Source organism: Nerophis ophidion, linkage group LG08 (genome assembly GCF_033978795.1).
Source record: "Nerophis ophidion isolate RoL-2023_Sa linkage group LG08, RoL_Noph_v1.0, whole genome shotgun sequence".
Lineage (NCBI taxonomy): Eukaryota > Metazoa > Chordata > Actinopteri > Syngnathiformes > Syngnathidae > Nerophis > Nerophis ophidion.
In genome coordinates, this window is record NC_084618.1 from 50399711 (window position 1) to 50423983 (window position 24273).

General features: G+C 37.5%; 2 protein-coding genes across 5 annotated transcripts in view; one reads left to right on the top strand and one right to left on the bottom strand.

Moving 5' to 3' along the window:
• Positions 1-14250, top strand: part of unk (unk zinc finger) — a 25990-nt gene extending 11740 nt beyond the window's left edge. For all 3 annotated transcript variants that reach the window (XM_061908805.1, XM_061908803.1, XM_061908804.1), the window contains exons 8-15: positions 1-146; positions 230-295; positions 3232-3415; positions 5055-5156; positions 5243-5428; positions 5489-5670; positions 12379-12639; positions 12949-14250. The exon at positions 1-146 is cut by the window's left edge and continues 144 nt beyond it. In XM_061908805.1, the coding sequence (XP_061764789.1) occupies positions 1-146; positions 230-295; positions 3232-3415; positions 5055-5156; positions 5243-5428; positions 5489-5670; positions 12379-12639; positions 12949-13125 (1304 nt within the window). In that variant the 3' untranslated portion in view covers positions 13126-14250. The remainder of the gene's footprint in view (positions 147-229; positions 296-3231; positions 3416-5054; positions 5157-5242; positions 5429-5488; positions 5671-12378; positions 12640-12948) is intronic.
• unc13d (unc-13 homolog D (C. elegans)) overlaps positions 13323-24273 on the bottom strand; it is a 42293-nt gene continuing 31342 nt past the window's right edge. For both annotated transcript variants that reach the window (XM_061908801.1, XM_061908802.1), the window contains 11 exons: positions 23730-23825; positions 23116-23322; positions 21366-21440; positions 21211-21290; positions 19819-19933; positions 17396-17467; positions 17240-17323; positions 17035-17155; positions 16840-16963; positions 16538-16761; positions 13323-14381 (listed from right to left, as the gene is read on the bottom strand). In XM_061908801.1, the coding sequence (XP_061764785.1) occupies positions 14272-14381; positions 16538-16761; positions 16840-16963; positions 17035-17155; positions 17240-17323; positions 17396-17467; positions 19819-19933; positions 21211-21290; positions 21366-21440; positions 23116-23322; positions 23730-23825 (1308 nt within the window). In that variant the 3' untranslated portion in view covers positions 13323-14271. The remainder of the gene's footprint in view (positions 14382-16537; positions 16762-16839; positions 16964-17034; positions 17156-17239; positions 17324-17395; positions 17468-19818; positions 19934-21210; positions 21291-21365; positions 21441-23115; positions 23323-23729; positions 23826-24273) is intronic.

Here is a 24273-nt window from a genome sequence, read left to right on the forward strand (position 1 = left end):
TGGCTGGGTCACGTGGAGCTGAGCAAGGACTGCTAGGTAACGTACTTACTCTGTGTGAGGCCATGAGAGATGGTGGCGAGCCTTTGTCGCCCTGGGCAGGAGAGGGAGGCTATGGCAGGGCACCTGGATTTGAAAGGGAGGATCAGGTGAGATGTGAATAAAAAAAAAAAAAGCGCATCTTGGGAATTATTGTATCTGATGCTGGTTTGTGTGTTTGCTGTATTTTCAGGCCAAACAAAGGAATTTTGCTCTTGAACAGCGTAGCAGAGAGATGACACTAGTACAAAGCAAACAGGTAGAATTTATTCATTTGCCGCATCCACCTTCTTAATTTGCACATAAAAATGTGTTTTGTGTGAGTCTTCAAAACATGTGAATCATGATTTCCTTGCTTAAAATTGAGCTTGTGATTCTCTGCAACCATTTTTGCACACACGCAGGGCCAAGTGCTTACGTTAAAAATTTTAAAAATCACACTGTTTTATCAAATATTTTAATCATTATTATTAGACTTCTCAGGGTCTCATTTTAAAACCTCAAATCTTATGGAAGGTCCTGAAAGTACAGTTGATGGAGGACTTGATTATGAAAAAAATATAGAAAGACAAAAAAAAAATTAATCAATTCAAAAACAATGTTTTACTCGCCCACTGAACACTAAGCTCATCCACATAATATAGTAAACAAGTCAAATGGGAATTAATTAATGGTAAAAAATGGTGTAGAAAGGTACGGGACAGCACTCCAATTATAGTGTTTTTTAATAAATGCTGGTATTGCTTGTGTAAAAATGTCTTATCACGGTTGCAGTGACGAAAATGATCACACTTATTATTATCGTGGTATTGTGTTCAAAAATACTTGTAAACAGACTAAAATCTTTTGACCAAGCAATTTTTTGATTAACAAAAATAGACACACTGTTAGAAAACCCAATATTTTGCATGTTTTGTATTTCTTTTACTTTACTGATTGACTTTTACTCTTTTTTATTTTTTTTAAAAGTACGTCACAAATAAAATCTATTATTATTTATTATTTCTGACAGGCGTTTTGGCGTCCGACTGTTCAGCGGTCCTTGAACGCAGTGTAAAAACACCTCTGTCTAGTATTCCTCTGAGTATAGAATGATCACACTGTACTAAGAGAGCAGAGCTTGTAAGTTCGGTGTGCACAGTTGAATATCTATGTTCCTCAGACAGCAATGTGTTTATTTAAGTTTCTTAATGGGGTAAGAAATGTGTCTCTTGTGTTCATGTTTGCATATAAGGTAGCGAGCTGGCGTCAGTCAGTCTGGTAGTTTATCAAAATGCAATTATCAATCACAGTTTTTCCATCATTTCAATTTTAAACCGGTATTACTAACCGTCGGGAGTTTTGGTCAGTTTTGGGAGCATTGGTCTTAAAAATTGCTGAAACTGATAAGGTGTTTGTATCTCTGTCAGGATGAGACCTGATGCGTGTGCATAATTTTATTTTATATTGTAAAAAGTAGTCATATGATCTTATTTTTGTCGTCCTGTTTTGGGAAAACAAGCTCAAGAAAGCCACTGACTCTGAGCAGAACAAACACTGAACCATCACATCCCAATCACTTCTTCCACTCAAGTGCAGATTAATCCATGTATGTCAGTACACAACTATGAAAAGTATTGATAATCTAGACAGTAGGGCTGTACAATTAATCAAATTTTGATTTCAATTTTGACTACGGCTTCTTACGATCATGAAAATATAATAATCGAGAGAAAAAAAAATTAGTTGGCCGCAACAGATGAAACAGATGAGAAGTGAATGAGTGAAAAAAAGATTCTATGAAAAGTTTGTGATCTCACTATGGTTGCTACTTTTTATTTGAGGCACCGCTAATTTACCTGATCAATAATCTCTAAACTAAACCAAAAAAGTAAGACATACGTAATCGCTGAAAAAGTCACATAATTGGCCAACAAAACAGGATCTGCTGTTAAACGCAGAATATCACGTTAGAACATAGTTTTCATGTTTGTGAGGAAACTAATTGAGCAAATTCCCTTGTGGATCAATAGTTTGTTTGTGTAATTCATTCAAATGATCCTAATGTGTGTCTTGGGCAGGGGCAGAGGTCGACTCAGGGTAGCTGCAGTGTATGTTGGAACTGAAAGTGCAACTAAAAGTATAAAGAGGGTGCCAAATAACAGTACAGATTGATACATTCTCATCATTGTTATTATATCCTCTGCATTTCTTTAATTTAGCAAATATCTGGCTATCGGTGCTTCATTTGGGTGCTAAGTGAATGCAGTCTCAGCAATCTGGTGATTATATTGTGCAAGTAGCGTCCTGCAAGTAATGTAGCTTCCTGAGATAAGCACACAATCTATTGCTATTTTTAAACTTAAATGCCAACTTTACCTCGCTGAAACAGCAGCCCTCATAACACCTCTGGCACCACAGCCAACTTAAAATAGCCAGTAAGCAACAACAGCACAGCACTTCCTTTTTATGCACCAATCACAGGTATAGTGAGCAAAATTGCATTTAAAAACCCCGGGAATTATGAGCATCAATAGTACAACACACAAGTTGGTTTCTTATGCTCTGTATTGTTGCAATAATTATGTCATTTAATCAGAATCTGTTTTATTGGCCAAGTATGTCTAAAACACAAATACTTTGTCTTGGGAGAGTATGCTCTCTTTGTTTAGTTATTTTTCAATTACTAGTCTGTTCAACTTGAATTACACCAAATCCCAATTGAATAAAAAGGTTTTTGTGTTTTTTTTTCTCCATTTTTTGGAAAATACCGGTCAGGCACTGTTTAAGCACCGGCACCGTGTTTATAGTACTGATTTTGTCCTAGTGTCGGTTAAAATGTAAACGATACCCATCCCCAGTGATAGTTGGGCTTTTCACGTTTTAAAAATTGTGCCGCATTGAGTGTGTTAAAATCTTAGGATTTTTTTGTTTTTGGGGGTCGCACGTTGGCCCAGCGGTTAGCATGTAAGTCTCGCAGACAAAAGGACAAAAGATAGTGTTAAACTCCCCACTTGGTGGAGTTTGCACAATCTCCCTGTATGTTTTTACTCAGGGTGCACAGTCTTCCTCCCATTGTCCAAAACTTGCTTGTTAGGTTAATCGGAGGTCCTAAATTGACCATAGGTTTGAATGTAAATGTAGTGTAAAAGTGAGTTTAAACATTTTGCGACGATAAGAAAAAAGTGATATATTTGTGCATGGTGTCTCCTTCAGGATCTGTTGGTATGTTTGCCAGTGGGCAGCCCTTTAAGTATATCCTCTAGCATCCCCTCCAGTTTGGCTGCCACTCCGCCCAGCCCGGCACCTCCCGGACCCCCGGGAAACAGCATCACATCAGGGATGAATGCCAACGCATTGCCGTTCTATCCCACCAGTGAGACAGTGGAGTCAGTTGTTGGTATGTCAAGATGTGCATATCTGTGTGTCAAAATACAAAACATATGAGTTGGGAAATTGTGTTAGATGTAAATATGAACAGAATACAATGATTTGCAAATCCTTTTCACCCCATATTAAATTGAATACACTACAGAGACAAGATATTTGATGTTCAAACTCATAAACTTAATTTTTTTTTTGCAAATAATAATTAACTTAGAATTTCATGGTTGCAACACGTGCCAAAGTAGTTGGGAAAGGGCATGTTCACCACTGTGTTGTATACTTTTTTCTTTTAAAAACACTCAATAAACCTATGGGAACTAAGTAGACACATTTTTTAAGCTTTTCAGGTGGAATTCTTTCCCATTCTTGTTTTACGTACAGCTTAAGTTGTTCAACAGTTCGGGGTCTCCATTGTGGTATTTTAGGCTTCATAATGTGCTACACATTGTCAATGGGAGACAGATCTGGACTACAGGCAAGCCAGTCTAGTACCCGCACTCTTTTAGTACAAAGCCACGCTGTTTTAACACATGGCTTGGAATTTTCTTGCTGAAATTAAACAGGGGCGTCCATGATAACGTTGCTTGGATGGCAACATATGTAGCTCCAAAACCTGTATGTACCTTTCAGCATTAATGGTGCCTTCACAGATGTATAAGTTACCCATGCTTTGGGCACTAATGCCCCCCCATACCATCACAGATGCTGGCTTTTCAACTTTGCACCTAGGACAGTCCTGATGGTTCTTTTCCTCTATGGTCCGGAGGACACAACGTTCACCGTTTCCAAAAAACATTTTGAAATGTGGACTCGTCAGACCACAGAACACTTTTCCACTTTGCATCAGTCCATCTTAGCTGAGTTCGGGCCCAGCAAAGCCGGCGGCGTTTCTGGGTGTCGTTGATAAATGGCTTTGACTTTGCATAGTAGTTTTAACTTGCACCTACAGATGTAGCGACAAACTGTAGTTACTGACAGTGGTTTTCTGAAGTGTTCCTCAGCCCATGTGGTGATATCCTTTACACAGTGATGTCACTTTTTGATGCAGTACGGCCTGAGGGAACGAAGGTCCGTTATATCGTCGCTTACGTGCAGTGATTTCTCCAGATTTTCTGAACCTTTTGATGGCATTACGGACCGTAGATGGTGAAATTCCTAAATTTCTTGCAATAGCCCGTTGAGAAATGTTGTACTTAAACTGTTTGACAATTTGCTCACCCATTTGTTCACAAAGGGGTGACCGTTTCCCAATCCTTGTTTGTGAATGAATGAGCATTTAACGGAAGCTTTTATACCCAATCATGGCACCCACCTGTTCCCAATTAGCCTGCACACCTGTGAGATGTTCCAAATACGTGTTTGATGAGAATTCCTCAACTTTATCAGTATTTATTGCCACCTTTCCCAACGTCTTTGTCACGTGTTGCTGGCATCAAATTCTAAAGTTAATGATCATTTGCCAAAAAAAAAGTTTTTATCAGTTTGAACATCAAATGTGTTGTCTTTGTAGCATATTCAACTGAATATGGGTTGAAAATGTTTTGCAAATCATTGTATTCCGTTTATATTTACATCTAACACAATTTCCCAACTCATATGGAAACAGGGTTTGTAGCATAAGAACTTTAAATCTAAGGTTTCCCATGTTTCAGAGTCAGCACTGGATGATCTTGACCTGAATGATTTTGGTGTGTCTGCATTGGAGAGAGGTTTGGATAGTAACTCTTCTCTGCCAAGTGTGGGAGTTATGCTAGGTAATAGTGTGAAAACCTTAACAGTAGAAATACTGCGCCTTACAGCGTGTTTTGTTACTACAGAAAGGTATGGTTTTCCTTCGCAGGAAGAAGCAAGATTCGGAGCTCTGCCCCAGTCAACATCCCAGGATCGTTTAGCACGTCTGCTCCTTTTAGCTCACCTTCACCATCCCCGCCAATCAGACCCCACACCTCTCCATTTTTCTCTACTCAGCTGTCACAACCTGGTCAACAGGAGACCGCCTTCCTGGGACCGTCTCATAGCTCTTTAGGTTTGTAGGTGAATGACAATGTGATTTAATATTGGATTGAACCTGATATTTGTATTATAGGTCTTAACGGCATGAGCAGTAACATCTGGGAGCACTTTCCTTCAGGCCAAGGCTCGCCCGGCACCCCTCCTACCCTGCTACCCTCCGGTCCCTGTGCAGACACCACCAGGCTCAAACAAGAGCTGGAGGAGGCTCACAGAGGGCTGAAGCAGTGGGATCACAGCTGGAGACACACAGCTCAGGTACAAACATTTATTTGTTGTTAAGCGGAATTATACAGTATCAATGGTATTAACAAGCTGGTATTTTGTAGTAGTGCTACTTGAAGACAACAAGCTAATAATGGATGTCACTGAATAGCAGCAACCATCAGGTCAAATTAAATAGAAGTGAGAGCATTGCTTAGCAACATTAGTTATAAATATTGCAATACTATTGTAGCTGAGATAGGCTCCAGCGCCCCCCGCAACCCCGAAGGGAATAAGCGGTAGAAAATGGATGGATGAATATTTACAGTATCAGGGTTGCGCAATATAGACAATATCAGTTATATAAATTTGGTCGACAATAGAGATTTTGATATTATGGTTATATCGCAATAATACATGTTGACATTTGACAGTGACAAGCAAACAAATGCGTCTTCAATGTGACAGGGCTTAAATCTTAATTTTTTAAGGTCAAGGCAAGTGTTGCCTTAAAGGAGGGCTCATATTTTAGAGCACCAAAGCAAACGTTATTTTCTTTTGAGGGCAAGGGCTCCAAAGCATTCATATATATATATATATATATATATATATATATATATATATATATATATATGTATATGTATATGTATATGTATATATATATATATATATATATATATATATATATGTATGTATGTATGTATGTATGTATGTATGTATGTATGTATGTATGTATGTATGTATGTATGTATGTATGTATATATATATATATATATATATATATATATATATATATATATATATATATATATATATATATATATATATGTATATATGTATGTATGTATGTATGTATGTATGTATGTATATATATACATATATACACACATACATACATATACAGTATATATGCTCTGGGGTAATACAGTGGCTAGCAATGCATCTAATAGGCGCAATCCATTCTTCCTCTAAATCACTCTAAAATTTGGGGGCGGCATGGCGTAGTGGGTAGAGCGGCCGTGCCAGAAACCTGAGGGTTGCAGGTTCGCTTCCCACCAATGGATATCAAAGTCGCTGCCGTTGTGTCCTTGGGCAGGACACTTCACCCTTCGCCCCCGGTGCCGCTCACACCGGTGAATGATGAATGAATGATTGGTGGTGGTCGGGAGGGGCCGTAGGCGCAAACTGGCAGCCACGCTTCCGTCAGTCTACCCCAGGGCAGCTGTGGCTACAGATGTAGCTTACCACCACCAGGTGTGAATGAATGATGGGTTCCCACTTCTCTGTGAGCGCTTTGAGTATCTAAAAATAGAAAAAGCGCGATATAAATCTAATCCATTATTATTATTATTATTATAAAATGCATCCAAAAACAACCAACAATACTTGATTTTCGTTCTGTGACATGTATAATAACCAAGCTGTAGAAACATTATTTTTGTAAGAGCGAACACTGAAGTACATGTTTTCTAGCGTAGTAACACATAGCCTTGCCACTCAGTGCAGCAGAAGCACTCCATTTCTGTTGACATAGTTTGGCTGCAAGCTCCACATTTACACCATCAAGTCTTGTCAATCCTAACTCTCAGCTTCTATCTGTTCCAATCTTTCATCCTCTCTTCGTCCTGGGTTCTACAAACCCCGTTTCCATATGAGTTGGGAAATTGTGTTACATGAAATTATAAGTGGAATACAATGATTTGCAAATCCTTTTAAACCCATATTCAGTTGAATGCACTACAAAGACAACATATTTGATGTTCAAACTCATTAACATTTTTTTTTGCAAATAATCATTAACTTTAGAATTTGATGCCAGCAACACGTGACAAAGAAGTTGGGAAGGTGGCAGTAAATACTGATAAAAGTTGAGGAATGCTCATCAAACATTTATTTGGAATATCCCAAAGGTGTGCAGACTACTTGGGAACAGGTGGGTGCCATGATTGGGTATAAAAACAGCTTCCCAAAAAATGCTCATTCTTTCACAAGAAAGGATGGGGCGAGGTAAAACCCTTTGTCCACAACTGCGTGAGTAAATAGTCACACAGTTTAGAACAACGTTTCTCAAAGTGCAGTTGCTAGAAATTTAGGGATTTCAACATCTACGGTCCATGATATCATCTAAAGGTTCAGAGAATCTGCAGATAAACCAAGTAGTTTACTTATAACCGATGTTAGTGATCAACTGCCAGTTTTTACAATATATGATGGAAACTGCAAAAAGAACATGGACATTTCAAAGACTGTGCACAGAGAAGAGGATGATTGCTTTCAAAATGGAGCTACAAAAGCAAGATTGTGACAATGTGTACAATGAAAAAGAGGTTGATGAAGCATATGAACATTTCTTAAACAAGTTCATAATACTTTATGACAAACATTGTCCATGGAGACAACTCAGTAGTAAACAGAGAAGGAATAATCAACCATGGATGACAAAAGGATTAAAAAATGCTTGTATAAGAAGAATACACTATATAGAAAATTTATAGTACAAAGAACTACAGAGGCAGAAAATAAGTACAAACATTTTAAAAAACAAGGTAACTAACATATTATGATCATGTAGAAAGTAATATTACAGTCATAATTAAACAGACACAAAAACAATAAGACAGCAACATGGAGCATCCTCTATAGCATTATCAAAAATGGCACTAAGAGGGATTACCCCCAATACTTCTCAGACGAAAACATGAAAAATGACAACTGGAAGGAAGTAGTTGAAATCTTCAATAATTGAATTGTAAATAGTGGACCAAAATTGGAGGAAATGATTCCAGATCCAGTTTCATTTGAGGACTATAATGACACCATAGATAGAAATCCCCACTCAATGTTTCTCAGAAATGTGACACAGGAGGAAATAGTTAAAATCGTGAAAAAATGTAAATCAAAGACTTCAACTGATTGTAACGGAATTGATATGGATACGATAAAAAAGGTTATTGATGAGGTCTCAGGACCATTAATGTATATTAGTAACCTATCATTTCAAACAGGTACATTTCCAAACAAAATGAAAATAGCTAAAGTTGCACCAATTTATAAGACTGGAGATAAACATCTATTTACAAATTATAGACCTGTTTCTTTACTTCCACAATTTTCTAAAATCATTGAAAAACTGTTCAATAACAGATAAGAGAGTTTCATAAATAAATATAGAGTACTCGAAGAGAACCAATATGGATACAGAGCTAATGTTTCAACTTCAATGGCTTTGATTGAAATCACAGAAGAAATTACCAATGCAATAGATAGTAAAAAATGTGCGGCAGCAGTGTATATGGATCTAACTAAAGCATTTGACACAATTAATCACAATATTTTAATAAAAAAACTGGAACGATATGGCATCAGAGGGTTAGTCTTAAATTGGATAAGAAGTTATCTAACGAACAGGAAACAATACGTGAAGCTAGGCGAACACACTTCTACAATGCTAAATATATCCTGTGGTGTACCTCAGGGATCAATCCCAGGACCTAAATTATTCAATCTCTATATAAATGACATTTGTAAAGTTACAAGAGATTTAAAGTTAGTATTATTTGCGGATGATACAACAGCGTTTTGTTCAGGAGAGAACACACAGAAAATAATACAAATAATAACAGAAGAAATGAATAAATCAAAAACATGGTTTGACAAAAACAGACTGTCATTGAATCTCAGTAAAACTAAAATAATGCTATTTGGTAACAGTAGAAAAGAAAGTCAATGAAAAATACAAGTAGACGGAATAGAAATTGAAATAGTAAATGAAACCAAATTTCTAGGTATACTGATTGATGATAAATTGAACTGGAAATCTCATGTAAAAAATATACAACATAAAGTAGCAAGAAATACGTCATTAATGAATAAAGCCAAATATGTTGTAGACCAAAAATCACTTTATATTCCCTACTGCTCACTAGTGTTACCATATCTGAGTTACTGTGTAGAAATATGGGGAAATAATTACAAAAGTACACCTCATTCACTAACAGTGTTACAAAAAAGACCAGTTAGAATAATACATAATGTAGGATATAGAGAATATACAAACCCTTTATTTATTGAATCAAAGATACTGAAATTCCACGACATAGTGAAATTGCAAACAGCTAAAATTATACACAAAGCAAACTATATATAACCTGCTACCCAAGAATATACAACAATTCTTCTCAACAAAAGAAGATAAATATAATCTTAGAGAAAAAAGTAATTTAAAACATTTGTATGCACGTACAACACTTAAGACCTTCAGTATATCAGTATGTGGAATTAAATTATGGAATGGATTAAGCAAAGCAATCAAACAATGTACTAATATGATCCACTTCAAGAAACTCTTCAAACTGGAAGTGTTTACAAAGTACAAAAAAGAAGAACCATGATAAACATTCTGATTTTATTAACCCATTCATTCTCAAAATAATCGTACTTATCTCATCGTATGGAATAAAACTTACTTCACCAATTATTTATTTATTTATTTATTTTTATTGTGATTACTTATGGAGTATACATTGTGAATACATTGAGAACAGGAAGTGAACAAAAGTTTTAGCAACTGTTATGTAAAGAAAAGGGGTAGGATTAAATAAGCTCTGCTTCGTCCTACTCCTTTTCGAACATGTTGAAAAGAGAAACTAGAAATTGTGATGTATCATGTTGTATGCTTGCATGTTCCAAATAAACTCAAACTCAACTCAACTCAATAGTAAAATCACTCCACGTAAGCGACATGGCCGGAAACCAACATTGAATGACCGTGACCTTCGATCCCTCAGACGGCACTGTATCAAAAACCGACATCAATCTCTAAAGGATATCACCACATGGGCTCAAAAACACTTCAGAAAACCACTGTCACTAAATATAGGTTGTCGCTACATCTTTAAGTGCAAGTTAAAGCTCTACTATTCAAAGCGAAAGCCATTTAGCAACAACATCCAGAAACGCCGCCGGCCTCTCTGGGCCCGAGACCATCTAAGATGGACTGATGCAAAGTGGAAAAAGGTTCTGTGGTCTGACGAGTCCACATTTCAAATTGTTTTTGGAAATATTCGACATCGTGTCGTCCGGACCAAAGGGGGAAGCGAACCATCCTGACTGTAATCTACGCAAAGTTCAAAAGCCAGCAGCTGTGATGGTATGGGGTTGCATTAGTGCCTAAGGCATGGGTAACTTACACATCCGTGAAGGTACTATTAATGCTGAAAAGTTTTGGAACAACATATCCTGCCATCTAAGCGCCGTCTTTTTCGTGGATGCCCCTGCTTATTTCAGCAAGACAATGCCAAGCCACATTCAGCACGTGTTGCAACAGCGTGGCTTGGTAAAAAAAGAGTGCGGGTACTTTCCTGGCCCGCCTGCAGTCCAGACCTGTCTCCCATCGAAAATGTGTGGCGCTCTATGAAGCGTAAAATACGACAGCGGAGACCCTGGACTGTTGAACGACTGAAGCTCTACATAAAACAAGAACAGTAAAGAATTCCACTTTCAAATCTTCAACAATTAGTTTCCTCAGTTCCCAAACGTTTATTGAGTGTTGTTAAAAGAAAAGGTGATGTAACACAGTGGTGAACATGCCCTTTCCCAACTACTTTGGCACGTTTTGCAGCCATGAAATTCTAAGTTAATTATTTGCCCCAAAAAAAAATAAAGTTATGAGTTTGAACATCAAATATCTTGTCTTTGTAGTGCATTCAACTGAATATGGGTTGAAAAGGATTTTCAAATCATTGTATTTCGTTTATATTTACATCTAACATGATTTCCCAACTCATATGGAAACGGGGTTTCTAGATGCAGTAGCTCTTTCTGCCTGTATTCAGCTTCAATAAGATAAGGCTGTGAATCTTCATTTGTCCAAAAGTAGTCGTCTTTGTTGTCTATTACGAAATCTGCCATGATTAGAACACGTGTAAAATTAAAGTCTGTGGCTATGAGCAATGAAATCAATGTCCCAAGGAAATAAGTTTGGGTACTGCATAATGTGAAATAAACATGTGGTAAATATTAAAGATATTACATATTGTTGTATACGTTAGCCGCCTCTAGCAAGCGTTTTTTTTTTTTTTAATCTTTAGAATCCTAAAAAAAACCAAAACTTATTTACTTGTCTTATGATTTTAAATGATGGGCAAAATAAAATAAAATAAAAAGTCGACATTGACATACATCGATAACTGCTTTCAGCGAGATCAAAAATTGAAGAACAAAATAGGTTATTTATGTATGTCAACATGTTTTTGGTTTTAGTACTTATAGCTCTTAATTATCTTCAATTATGATCGCTAAACAGCGTGAAACAACATAACCACTGTGCAGTTACAAAGTACAATGTGCACACAGTAACTTCCTGTTCAGTACAAAGCAAGCTATATTATTTGTTTGTTTGATTTTAGCCACAGGCAGAAACATTTGCACTTGTACCAAAGCTTTTATTTTCAAAATATGACAACAGAAGAATAAACAAAAAAAAGGTTCAAAATTAAGGAAATTATGAATTGCTTTCAAAAGGTTCAAAATTCCATTCTATTTATGTCTCTTACCAAAGTTACAAGTAAATGTGCAAACATAGCTGACACGTAGTCCAAGGGGCGCCAACATTAACGGGTCCCACTGCAGTTTCATCTCTCTCCGTTTCTTTTTGTATATTTTATTTTGTACAACAATATATACTGTGCAATTTGTTTGTGCTGGTTGCTTTGTGTGGAATGTTAGGCTGTTAGGGATAATATCCTGCCTTTTGTCGCGCAGTCCTGGGCTACACTGAAAGCAGACGCGGAGGAGTCGCGCGCCCATGCAGTGCGGTTGGCCATGGAGGCTGAGAGAAGCAGGCAGGGTGAGGAGGAGGCACAGAGACAAGCTGCTCTCCTGGAGGAGGCACTTGAGACCCTAAGGAACGGAGAAAACCCCCATCGAGCACTACACCAGCTCCAGCTGTTACACAGACTGCCCCTGGAGTCTGTGCTCAGTCTGCAGGCACAGGTGTGCAGCTGCCTGCACGCTGTGGAGCAGGTAACCCAAATATGAGTACATTATCAAGTATTTCCCGAGAGATATTCATGTTCATATTCAGGATCGGGAACTTTATAGTATGCATGTAAACTGACAAGTGACAGGAGTTGTCCTAAAGTTGGGCAAGTTAGCAAACAACAGAGGAGTAATTTTGAGGTAATTCACTGATATTCAAAACACAATTTTATAAGTATGTCTATTGATTGTTATATTTTCCCCAAAAAATAGTTGAGAATAGGCTAGGTTGAAAAGGAGCTTTACGTGTAAAGTTCCCTTGTTAAAGTGACAGTTCCTCTGCATTGTCCCCAGGTGGCGTACAAAAAAAAGAGGCAGTGTTGCATATCTTGTGGCGAGCAGGGCTCGGTCTCTTTGTCGTGCGGCCATGGACTACAGTGCCAGAAGTGCTCCAGTTCGACGGAGTGTCCTCTCTGCCCCGAACAAGCGCTGAAGCAGCAGAAGCAGCAGAAGCAGCAGCAACTCTCCTGACCTCTGGGACCACCGTAGAGTCCGCACACCTGTCCGCCCGTCCTGATTCCACAACTACCAGCCATGGATCTCTGCCACCATCCCAAAACCTTCCTGCTCTTTGTAACATGAGCACACTTGATTCCTGGCTATTTGAGTGATTAATAAGCTCTTTGTGTGGGAAGAAAGACAAATCATTCCAGTATTGACAATGGGAACACCAATATATAGATTTAATTTTTGACCAGCAACACTGTTCTTCTCCCCTTACTGTCTCAAATAGCACTTGTTGCTCCTTTCACACAAACTGTGGACCATATCTGACAGAAAATGTACTTTATCTGGTACACTTGTGCACTAAAATACCCCACGTTATGTAAAGTGACCATTCATAACGTGCGTTGTATTGGTCAAGTGTACCTAATCAAGTGGTAATCTGTAAGGATAGTCTCGGAGTTGTCCGCATTTCCGCAAAGAGTGAGAAATGTTCATTTTAATTTGCTTTTTCTACTTTTATACATTTCTGTGTCATTTTTTGGCAAAATGTGTAAATGGATGTATGACTGAAGAAACTAGTACATATTTATTGACATAATCACAGGTAGTCTTCAGGTATAATGTAACACACCTTAAATTTCATATTTAGTCCCATCCTGTTATAAATTGTAAATTGCTACAGCCAAAGGGGGCCAACATATTAGGTAGTGCTCATCTAGGATTATCAAATGTGTTTTTTAGCAAAATACAAAAGTGACTATTTAAATTTAGAATGAACTCTACAACATGCGTCCTCTGTAAAGCACTCAGGTAGAAACATGAAGAGGATGAGAATGCATATGAACACAATCAATGTAAATATACTCGGTTGACTTGGTGTAGTCTTTTAAATACATTTTTATGTAATTATCGCAATTGTACACATTTGTTTCTTTATACCTGCCTTTGTTGAGAACCATGTGATGCTTTCAGACATTTCATTGTAGTTCAATATTTACATCATAATCTATTGCACTGGTAAGACAAAACATCAAAAATTGAACTGGAAAGAGGTTATTTTATTCTACACCAGTCTTTCCTTATCAATGGATTTAGTTGTGTTGTTTTTTTTTGGTAAAGATCATTAAAGCAAATTGTATATTTTTGGAAGATGAAGTGATTGTGTACATGTTATGGTTGACTTCCCTCCTTGGACTGTTTCTCTCTTTGTCTTCGTTTCTTCACAAAAGCTTGTGTTTCTTTTTCACCTTTCCTGGACTCCAGTAACCTCAGGATGTTGTCTTATGGGAAAAGCACACACATAAACAATATTTTATGACAGAAGGTAGACCACTAATAATATGCACTTCATGTGAATCCGGAAACTATTTGCAGTGCTTCACATTTTGTTATGTTAAAGTCGTATTCCAAAATCAAAATACTACAAACAATACCCCATATTGGCAATATCAAAAGTTATTTTTTTAATTTTGTAAATTTATTCAAACTAAAAAATCACATGTATTCGCAGCCTTTGCTCAATACTTTGTTGATGCACCTTTGTCAGAAATTACAGCCTCATGTCTTTTTGAACACAATACCACAAGTTTGGCACACCAATCGTTGGGCAATTTCTACCATTCCCTTTCAGCACCTCTCAAGCTCTATCAGGTGGAATGGGAACCGTTGGTTTTCATCCAGAATGTCTCCATACATTGCTGCATTCATCTTAGTCTAGTCAGGGAGGTGAACAAGAACCTGGTGGTCACTCTGTCAGAGATATAGCATTCCTCTGTGGAGAGAGGAGAACTTTCCAGAAGGACAACCATCTCTGCAACAATCCACCAATCAGGCTTGTATGGTAGAGTGACCAGAAGGAAGATAGTTCTTAGTTAAAGTTTGCCAAAATGCAACTGAAGTACGCTCAGACCATGAGAACCAAAATTATCTGGTCTGATGAGACAAAGATTGAAGTCATTGGTGAATGCCGGACATCATGTTTGGAGGAAACCAGGCACCGCTCATTACCAGGCCATTACCATCCTTACAGTGAAGCATTATGGTGGCAGCATCATGCTGTGGGGATGGTTTTCAGCGGCAGGAACTCGGAGACCAGTCATGATAGAGGGAGAGATGAATGCAACAATGTACAGAGACATCCTGGATGAAAACCAACGCTTCCCATCCCACCTGATAGAGCTTGAGAGGTGCTGCAAAAAGAAATAGGCAAAACTGCTCAAATATAGCTGTGCCAAGCTTGTGGCATTGTTTTTAAGACTTGAGGCTGTAATTGCTGCCAAAGGTGCATCAACAAAGTATTGAGCAAAGGCTGTAAAATTGAATATTTACTGTACATGTGATGTTTTCATCTTTTTTTGTTTGAAAAAAATTCCCATTGTCATTATGGAGTATTGTCTGTACAATTGTGAGGACAAAAAAACAACAACAATGTATGGAAAATACTTACATACATACATACTGTGTATATATATATATATATATATACATACACATATACAGTATATACATACATATATACATATATGTATATATACATATATGTATATATACATATATATGTGTATACACAAACATACACATATATACATACATATATGCACACATAAATACATGTATACATATACACATATATATACATACATATATATATTATATACACACATATACAGTATATATATATATATATATATATATATATATATATACACACACACACATATATATATGTGTGTGTGTGTGTATATTATAAAACATATAGTGAAATATATATACATGTCTGGAGTTCATTTGAATTATTCTCCATTGTGGATGCCTAAAATGTGACCTTTTACCTCATATCCTCAGTGCCATGCCATGTTTTGTTTTTTGTTTTATTGTCAAAAGTGCTGTATGTACTGTATATGCATGTGCGTGTGTTTTCTTCTCTTCTATTATCATTTAAATTTTTGTCATTTCTTTGTTTGGTTTGGTTTGGTTTGGTACAGCACGTTGTGCTTGCCACTTACTTGCCTGTGAATAAAAAATGCTATGTAAATAAAGTTTGATTTGATTTGCATGACATGCACATGTAAACACTGAAGGCCTGCTCCCTCACATTTGCACAGCGTTGACGCCTCGGAAAAAATGTTTGTTCAGGTGTGAGGGAAAGTCTTTGTTTAGCTTCCCTAAAGAGACAAATTAAGAACAATGTTTCTCTGCTTTGTAGGGCTGTCAATCTTTGGGCACCACATAATTCGATTCGATTGTTGGGGGTAACAATTCGATTCTCCATTCAAAATCAGTACTTTTTTTTTTTAACAACATTGGGTGCCAGTCCTATGGTTAACTACATTCCTCTTTGACACCCCTACCGTTTTGTTCTTTTTCTGCACAGACATCCAGCAGTGCCGTGTATAATCATACATGGATTCATACTACAATGCAAAAGTAATGCTACCGTTTGGTTTTGGGTGCGTCAGAGGAAGGCGTATTTGGGCAGGCGGGGCATCGGGATGAGAGCCCAGGCTGTCCGTCTGTTCCCCTCCTCTTGCAACTCCAGGTATATCTTTGAGGGACAGGAAGGCTTCACCTTCAAAGTCGTCTGTCATCCAGATGTCGTGGTCAAGGACCGTCACCACCAGGCAGGCCCCTGGAGCCTGGCATTGATCCAGTCCCACCAAACTACAATAGAGACAAGTGGACTCAAAGGAAGCTATTATTGAATATTTATACAGTATATGAGAAGAAATGAGAACTTACAACTCAAAGGCCTCATCAAAAAGTGGATTTAGGTCGCAGCTCTTGATTTGAGTGCAACAAGGTTCCACCTCAGGGAAGGTGTGATAAGGCTCCAGACATAACTGCACATAAGGATCACTTGAACCTGTGGAGGGCACAAAATACTTCTATATCTTTCTGTGGTTTTTGTCCAACCACACTTGGAAGTAACATCACCATTAGAGTCCATTGGTAGAAGGCTGACTGCATTCAGAACTTCAACACGGAGTCTTTGGTCAGATCTCCTGTAGGAGGTGAGAAGGGTGACCGCGCCATATTTCTCACCGCCAAGCACTCTCTGCAGATAAGGAGAAAAAAAAAAATGATTAGAAGAAAGTAGAACGCCTGTCCAAATAAAAGGACTTTCACAAATGCATCTCGCCTGCTCCCATATTTTTCTTTCGAGAAATTTTTCCACGAGCTGGCGGCTGTTCAGAGAGTGATGAGTCAGGTAGGCTTTGAGAGTCTGGAGCGCAAAGAAACATCAAGATTGTCGTTTTTGCCGTCCAATCACCTTGTCGATGTGAGGAAGCCTCACCTTGTACTCGTCAGAATGGAGCATCTTGAATGAAAGTCCGTTACCCTCGCCATGGAAGCACTGCTCGAGGCACTGAAATCAAGCATCAAACAAGTTTGGAATATGTTGTAGAACAGGGATGTCAAACTCATTTTAGATCGGGGGCCTCATGGAGAAAAATGTACTCTCAAGTGGACCGGACTTCAAATTGTTTTCCTGGTTTATGAATAGAACAAGCACATAATGCTGTTGTTTTTTTGTTTTTTTGCAGTTAAATGTTGTAGATATAATAATATTTTACCTTTATTTGTCGTTGTTAATACTTTCTGAATAAATTATGTGAAAATGTTCATCAGTCAACTCATTTGTGTTCATTTTCAATCTATCATGATAAAAAAAATAATTATCAAAATCAAATTACAGGATGTTACTTATGTAGTTTGATCATTTTCCTCGACTGGTGCGCTAACATCATGTGGTTTATTTGCAGGTGTGTAGTTTGTTGAGAGTTCATGCACTGTGTTGGTTTTGTTCTTTGAACAAGGTGATGTTCATGCACAGTTCATTTTGTGCACCAGTAAAAAAAAACAATAATTGTCTTGAATTTGAAAAACATTTTTTATTTTCACTAAAGAAGGGTTTGGTGAATGCGCATATGAAACTGCTGGAATTCGGTAACTCCAACAAGGTTAAGAATCGCTGGTATAGAATATCAGAAGCATTTATTCAGGTAGAAATATCACAGATTACATTACCAAATCACTGTTGATTTTGACAGCCGTTGTTAATATAGTTAAAGTCATAGTCTTTTGACAAATATATACTTTACTTTTAGTCATATTTTAGTCATCTAAATTAGTTTCAGTCGACGAAATTCCTCAACATTTTAGTTGACTAAACTAAACTAAACTGGGTTCTTCCGAGGATGTTGTAGTCGTAATGATTTGTGCAGTCCTTTGAGACATTTGTGATTTGGGGCTATATAAATAAACATTGATTGATTGATTGACTAAAATATAAAGTTTAGCGGCCAACGCAACTTTGAAGTTGTCTTGAAAGCACTTTCATCATTTTTTTATTGCAGAGCATTTCAAAATCCAAATTGACAACAAGACCTGCACACCATGAATATTTTGAGTACTTCAAATATACTTAAGTATACTTAAATATATTTCTCACTCACCTTATTGTATGGGATTGTTTCAGCTGAAATCAAGCATTGTTTTCAAATGTTTAAAACATGACTAAAATTGTCACGTGAAGAAACAAACTCATTTTATTCTCGATTGGCAGGCCTGCTTGCCTATGGGTACTACAAAAGTAATGGTTGACAAAATTAAATATGATTGGATTTCGTCTCCCTCCATTAATTTTGTCTTGTTTTTATTCATTAACTAAATTGTAAATTAATTTTGTCATTGTTGTGATTTGTTATTGTCTTACTTTAGTCAGGGGAAAATAAGTATTTGGCGATAACTAACACAAACCTTTTTAGTCAACAAAATTAATATTGTACCAAACATCTTTGACAATCAAACCATGATCATAACAATCCACATTGCTTGTTATTAATATGTGGAACCAATATTTAAACATGGTGTAACTCCTTTCCTCTGAATGCGAGTGCTCCTACAGCAGGAATACAAATGATGTATTCCTATAAAACACCATCTCTGGCAAGACATTAACATCCATCCATCCATTTTCTACCGCTTATTCCCTTTTGGGGTTGCGGGGGACCCTGGCGCCTATCTCAGCTACAGTCGGGCGGAAGGCGGGGTACACCCTGGACAAGTCGCCACCTCATCGCAGGATACTTTTTTTTACATTTTTCATTAAAAGCCTGTTTATTTCCTTTTTGTGTTGAGCTGTTTGAAAAAGCATCATGTTTAAAACATTTTTTTTTATTACCAAAGCAAATAAATTGTCCATTCATGGTAAACAAAACCTGAAAGTGATCTGTCTCAGGCACACTTATCAATAATGAAAAGTCATATTTATTTGGGATTAATCGTGTTGAATTTTGAGTTAACCGGGTACTCCCACTTCCTCCCACCTCCAAAGACATGCACCTGGGGATAGGTTGATTGGTAACACTAAATGGTCACTAGTGTGTGAATGTGAGTGTGAATGTTGTCTGTCTATCGGTGTTGGCCCTGCAATGAGGTGGCAACTTGTTCATGGTGTACACCGCCTTCCGCCCGAATGCAGCTGATTTAGGCTCCAGCACCCTCGTGACCCCATAAAGGGACTAGCGGTAGGAAATGGATGGATGGATTGATATGAACAAATTGCAATTATTCGCGATCAATGTTTTAATCATTTTACAGATCTAGTTATTTAAAAAAAATGTTTACACCATTAATTTCTATGTAGCTAAACAGAAAGAGATGGCTTTTAAAAGCAATAAATAATTTTTTGGTTGTGTCTTAATAATCACCAACCTGAAGTGTGTACAGCAGCCTCTGGCAGAACTCCATCAGCCTTTCTTGATGCAAATGTTCTGTTGCCATCTGGTGGAGGAACTTGACTGAGTTGTTCCACAGTGTAGCGAGGAGACTGCACGTGAAAAACAATGGTTTAGACCACAGGTGTCAAACTCAAGGCCCGGGGGCCAGTTCTGGCCCGCTACGTCATTTTATGTGGCCCAGGAAAGCCTGGGAAGAATGGGTTTCAATAAATTACTTATTTTTATTAATTTTTTATGCTAAATGCATTCATTCTTTCAATTTAGACTGAAAAAAAAATAATATTTTAAACTTTAGTATCTGATCATGCTAATTATATCATTATATACTGCATTGCAAAACTATTTTGTGAGATAAAAACAAATAGTTAAATATCTGCTTGTCACCTTTATTTATTTATTTAAAGCAAGTTATACAGCAGGGGTAGGGAACCTATGGCTCTAGAGCCAGATGTGGCTCTTTTGATGACTGCGTCTGGCTCTCGGATAAATCTGAGCTGACATTGCTTAACACGATAAGTAATGAATAATTCCACTTGTAATCACAGTGTTAAAAATAATGTTCAAAATATAAAACATTCTCATGCATTTTTAATCCATCCATCCGTTTTCTACCGCACCTGTTTAAGAAGTTGCGTTAATGGTAGGAAGTTATTTATTTACTATTGGTTAGTGAGGGGCTTGCCCTCCTGGGGGTTTTTCCGACCACCAAGCACCGACATGAGAGCCTGTTTCAGGGTTACAATATGGTTTTATTTTTCAATAAGTCCCTCAGTTGCTTTCCAGCAATTGTCTTTTTGTCTTTCGTCCTCGCTTGTGCCTTGGCTCCAGCTCCAACCCCAACCCCGTCTCTCCTCCTGGCTGCTGCTTATAACCAAGCGGCAGGTGATTAGATAACAAGGCCCAGATGAGCCATCTACGCACCTGTCGCTGATTTCGAGGCTGATCCTGGCAACACCCCCGCTTCGCTGCAGGCCTGCAGGCCACGCCCCCTCCACAGTTAGCTTCAGAATAACAATGTTATTACAAAGAATAAGAGACCTATTGTAGTGTAGAAATGTTGCTGTTACTTAAAAATATGGCTCTTACAGAAATACATTTTAAAATATTTGGCTTTTTGGCTCTCTCAGCCAAAAAGGTTCCCGACCCCTGTTTTATAGGATAAAATCTAATAATCAAATGCATATACATTTTGATCAATCATGATTATTCACAGGTTATTACCCGCATGCATAATGTAAATTCCTTTTTTAAAAGCGGCCCTCTGAAAAAGCAGCAATTACTGCGATGTGGCCCTCAATGAAAATGAGTTTGACACCCCTGGTTTAGACATTAACTCTATGAACAATATTCACGTCGGGCTCTTCACCTGTTGAAGTTTTCTTCAACCAAATTGTCATTCATGTAATGCAGCTCTTGTTCCAGGTAGCGCATGAGAGGGGCTGCGTCCTGAATTAGGGGAGGAAAATAAAACAATGACCACACAAATGATATAGTTGTGAAATATTAGTTATTCTCACTTACATCTTCTGTGGATTTGGACACAGTCCTCCACCTGGTTGCCATGTCTCTGACATGACTTTCAATGTCTGTATTCAACTGAAAAGACATTGGGATGAATGTGATAAAAGAATACCTCTCCTATAACAATACGGCTATTATTGGTTGTAGAGCTGCACTTTATCATATAAACAAATGTCCTTTAGCTAATGGAAGTAATAGCTAATGTATTCATATGTAATAATCCTATCTAGTGTGGCTTGATGCTAACTGACTTTGCTATGAGTGAACATTGACCTAGGTCAGTCCTTCTCAAATTAGGGGAACATGCTTTATCAGTATCATGCTTCACGCCCCGCTGTTAACTACAAAACATGCTCAGTGTAGCCATTAATCCTGACTTCCTCATTTTGATGAAAAAAAGAGTACATCGTCACAAATTGTTGCATTAATATTTATTTTGTAGGTTAAAGCTTATATATATATATATATATATATATATATATATATATATATATATATATATATATATATATATATATATATATATACATACATACATATATACACATATATATACACACACACAAACACACACACACACACACACACATTGTGTTCCTCACTTCCTGGGGCTGATCAATTTGAATGTATTATTATTTATTAAGTTTATTTAGTTTTATTTTTCAGTATTAAATAGTTCAAGTCGGTCAAAACATTTCCGTAGTTTAAAAAATGATTTTTTTTTTTGTATCAGGCAAATTGATGTACTATATGTATTAATAGTTAATATTTTCTCTTACAGATTAAAAACAATGTTAGTAAAGTTTTTCTTTTTGGTAAATTGATCTAAATTCCTTTATTTTTTGATAAACATATTTATTTTCTATATTAATAAGGATCCAATGTTATCCAGACTTGTAACAACTGTACAAAAAAATTATACTATTATCATAAGAGTTTGGGGGGAAGCGCAATATGTATTCTTCTTCCTAGGGGGAGGCGTAACAGAAAATAAATGATGAGCACTTAAAACTGAGCCTTACTAGTACAGCTGTCTTTAAAAATACAAATATTCGACAATTTGATCAACCTTGCAGTTTGATATCATAAATTGGAAATTTTGTCACGGCTTTTACTAACTCAATTTAGTCAAGTTTGATGTTTTCTCGGCAACCACTTTAACCACGGTTTAGCTTTATGTGGTTTTGAAAAAGTTGCAGCAAATAAGACCTTTGTTTTCTTCACTTTAATGAAAGCAAGTATTCAGTTCATGAGAACCTTTAATTAACTTTGAACTATTCACTATAAAAGTGAAGTGAATTATATTTATATAGCGCTTTTTCTCTAGTGACTCAAAGCGCTTTACATAGTGAAACCCAATATCTAAGTTACAATTAAACCAGTGTGGGTGGCACTGGGAGCAGGTGGGTAAAGTGTCTTGCCCAAGGACACAACGGCAGTGACTAGGATGGCAGAAGTGGGAATCGAACCTGCAACCCTCAAGTTGCTGGCACAGCCACTCTACTAACCGAGCTAAACCGCTCCACAGTGTTTGTGACCCATTAATACACACCAATACATACTGTATAATCATCCGATTATTTGTATTGAAAAAAACGTCAGAGATTTGACTGATCTTTGATAATGGGCAAAATCTAATGAATCCGATTGGACTAAAACATTCTTTAGTCAAAGCCAGTCCTAATTATTAGTATTAAGCCCAGATAATCTTGTATTGGATCCTATTACATAGAAGTGCATGATGATACACCTTTTTACCCAGAGTGTCCAAAGCTGAACGGGTCTCTCGGTCGAGGATGCCCTGAGTTTGCTGCACCTGCGATGGCAGTGTGTTTTGGAATTGACTTTCCTCGATGACCTGATAGGTGCGCCCTCGAAGCCCCGCCCAGTTCAGTTGCACGGGAAGCCGTGCCAGGACAGATCGCAAGTATTCGAGGTCGTTCACCACTACACACAGCTGTAGAAGAAAAACATTGGAGATGTAAACACTCGTTGCAATCATTTCTTTTCTCTGATTGAAATTGTAAACATATTTTTATGCTGACTGAAAAAAAAAGTGTTCTGATGGCGGGATACTCAGGGGAAAAGAGTCACATGTGAAGTTCCTCAACATTTTCCAGCAGGAAGACGCTTAGACAAGATGGGATGTTTTGTCAAGTACAATACTGTATGCCTGCATCTGTTTCTTAATGTGTAAAACCAAATTCAAGTTGCATTTATTTTTAGGGATTTTAATGGGTGTGTCCAAGTGTTGTTGTTTTTTTTTTGACAATTTTTGTGACCAATGGCAAAAAAAAGAATAGCAGCAATCTACTGCATACAGTACAAAACAATAAAAAAAAACAAAAGTAAGACTTTCTCTACCATATTGATTGCGCTTCCATGGTCGGAGTTCTCTGAGAGCATCCTGACTCGGTCCTTCAGACTATGACAGTAGGTCACCACAATCTTACATACATCCTGCAAACACAGGGAGAAAATACCATCTAAATAGAAATTGTAATTCCCGATTGCATTCATTTATCCAGTATTGACAGACCACAGAGCAATAGAGTAAACATGATGACTTAAGAAAGTTCAGCTGTTACTTATTTAAAACATTTTCAGAATGGTGATGGTTTGACCTTGGGACAGATCACAGTCGTTACAAACATTTTCATAACATGAACTGAGGAGGTTGAAGCTACATCCCGTTTAGGTTCCACATTATTCTTGGAAATGATGAACGATCAATGGCAAAACTGCTTTGTTTTGATGTTTGAAGTTATCAGAATCCATCCATCCAGCCATCCATTTTCTACCACATGTCCCTTTCGGGGCCGCGCGGAGGGGGGGGCGGGGTGTTGGAGCCTATCTCAACTGCATTCGGGCGGAAGGTGGCGTACACCCTGGACAAGTCGCCCCCTCA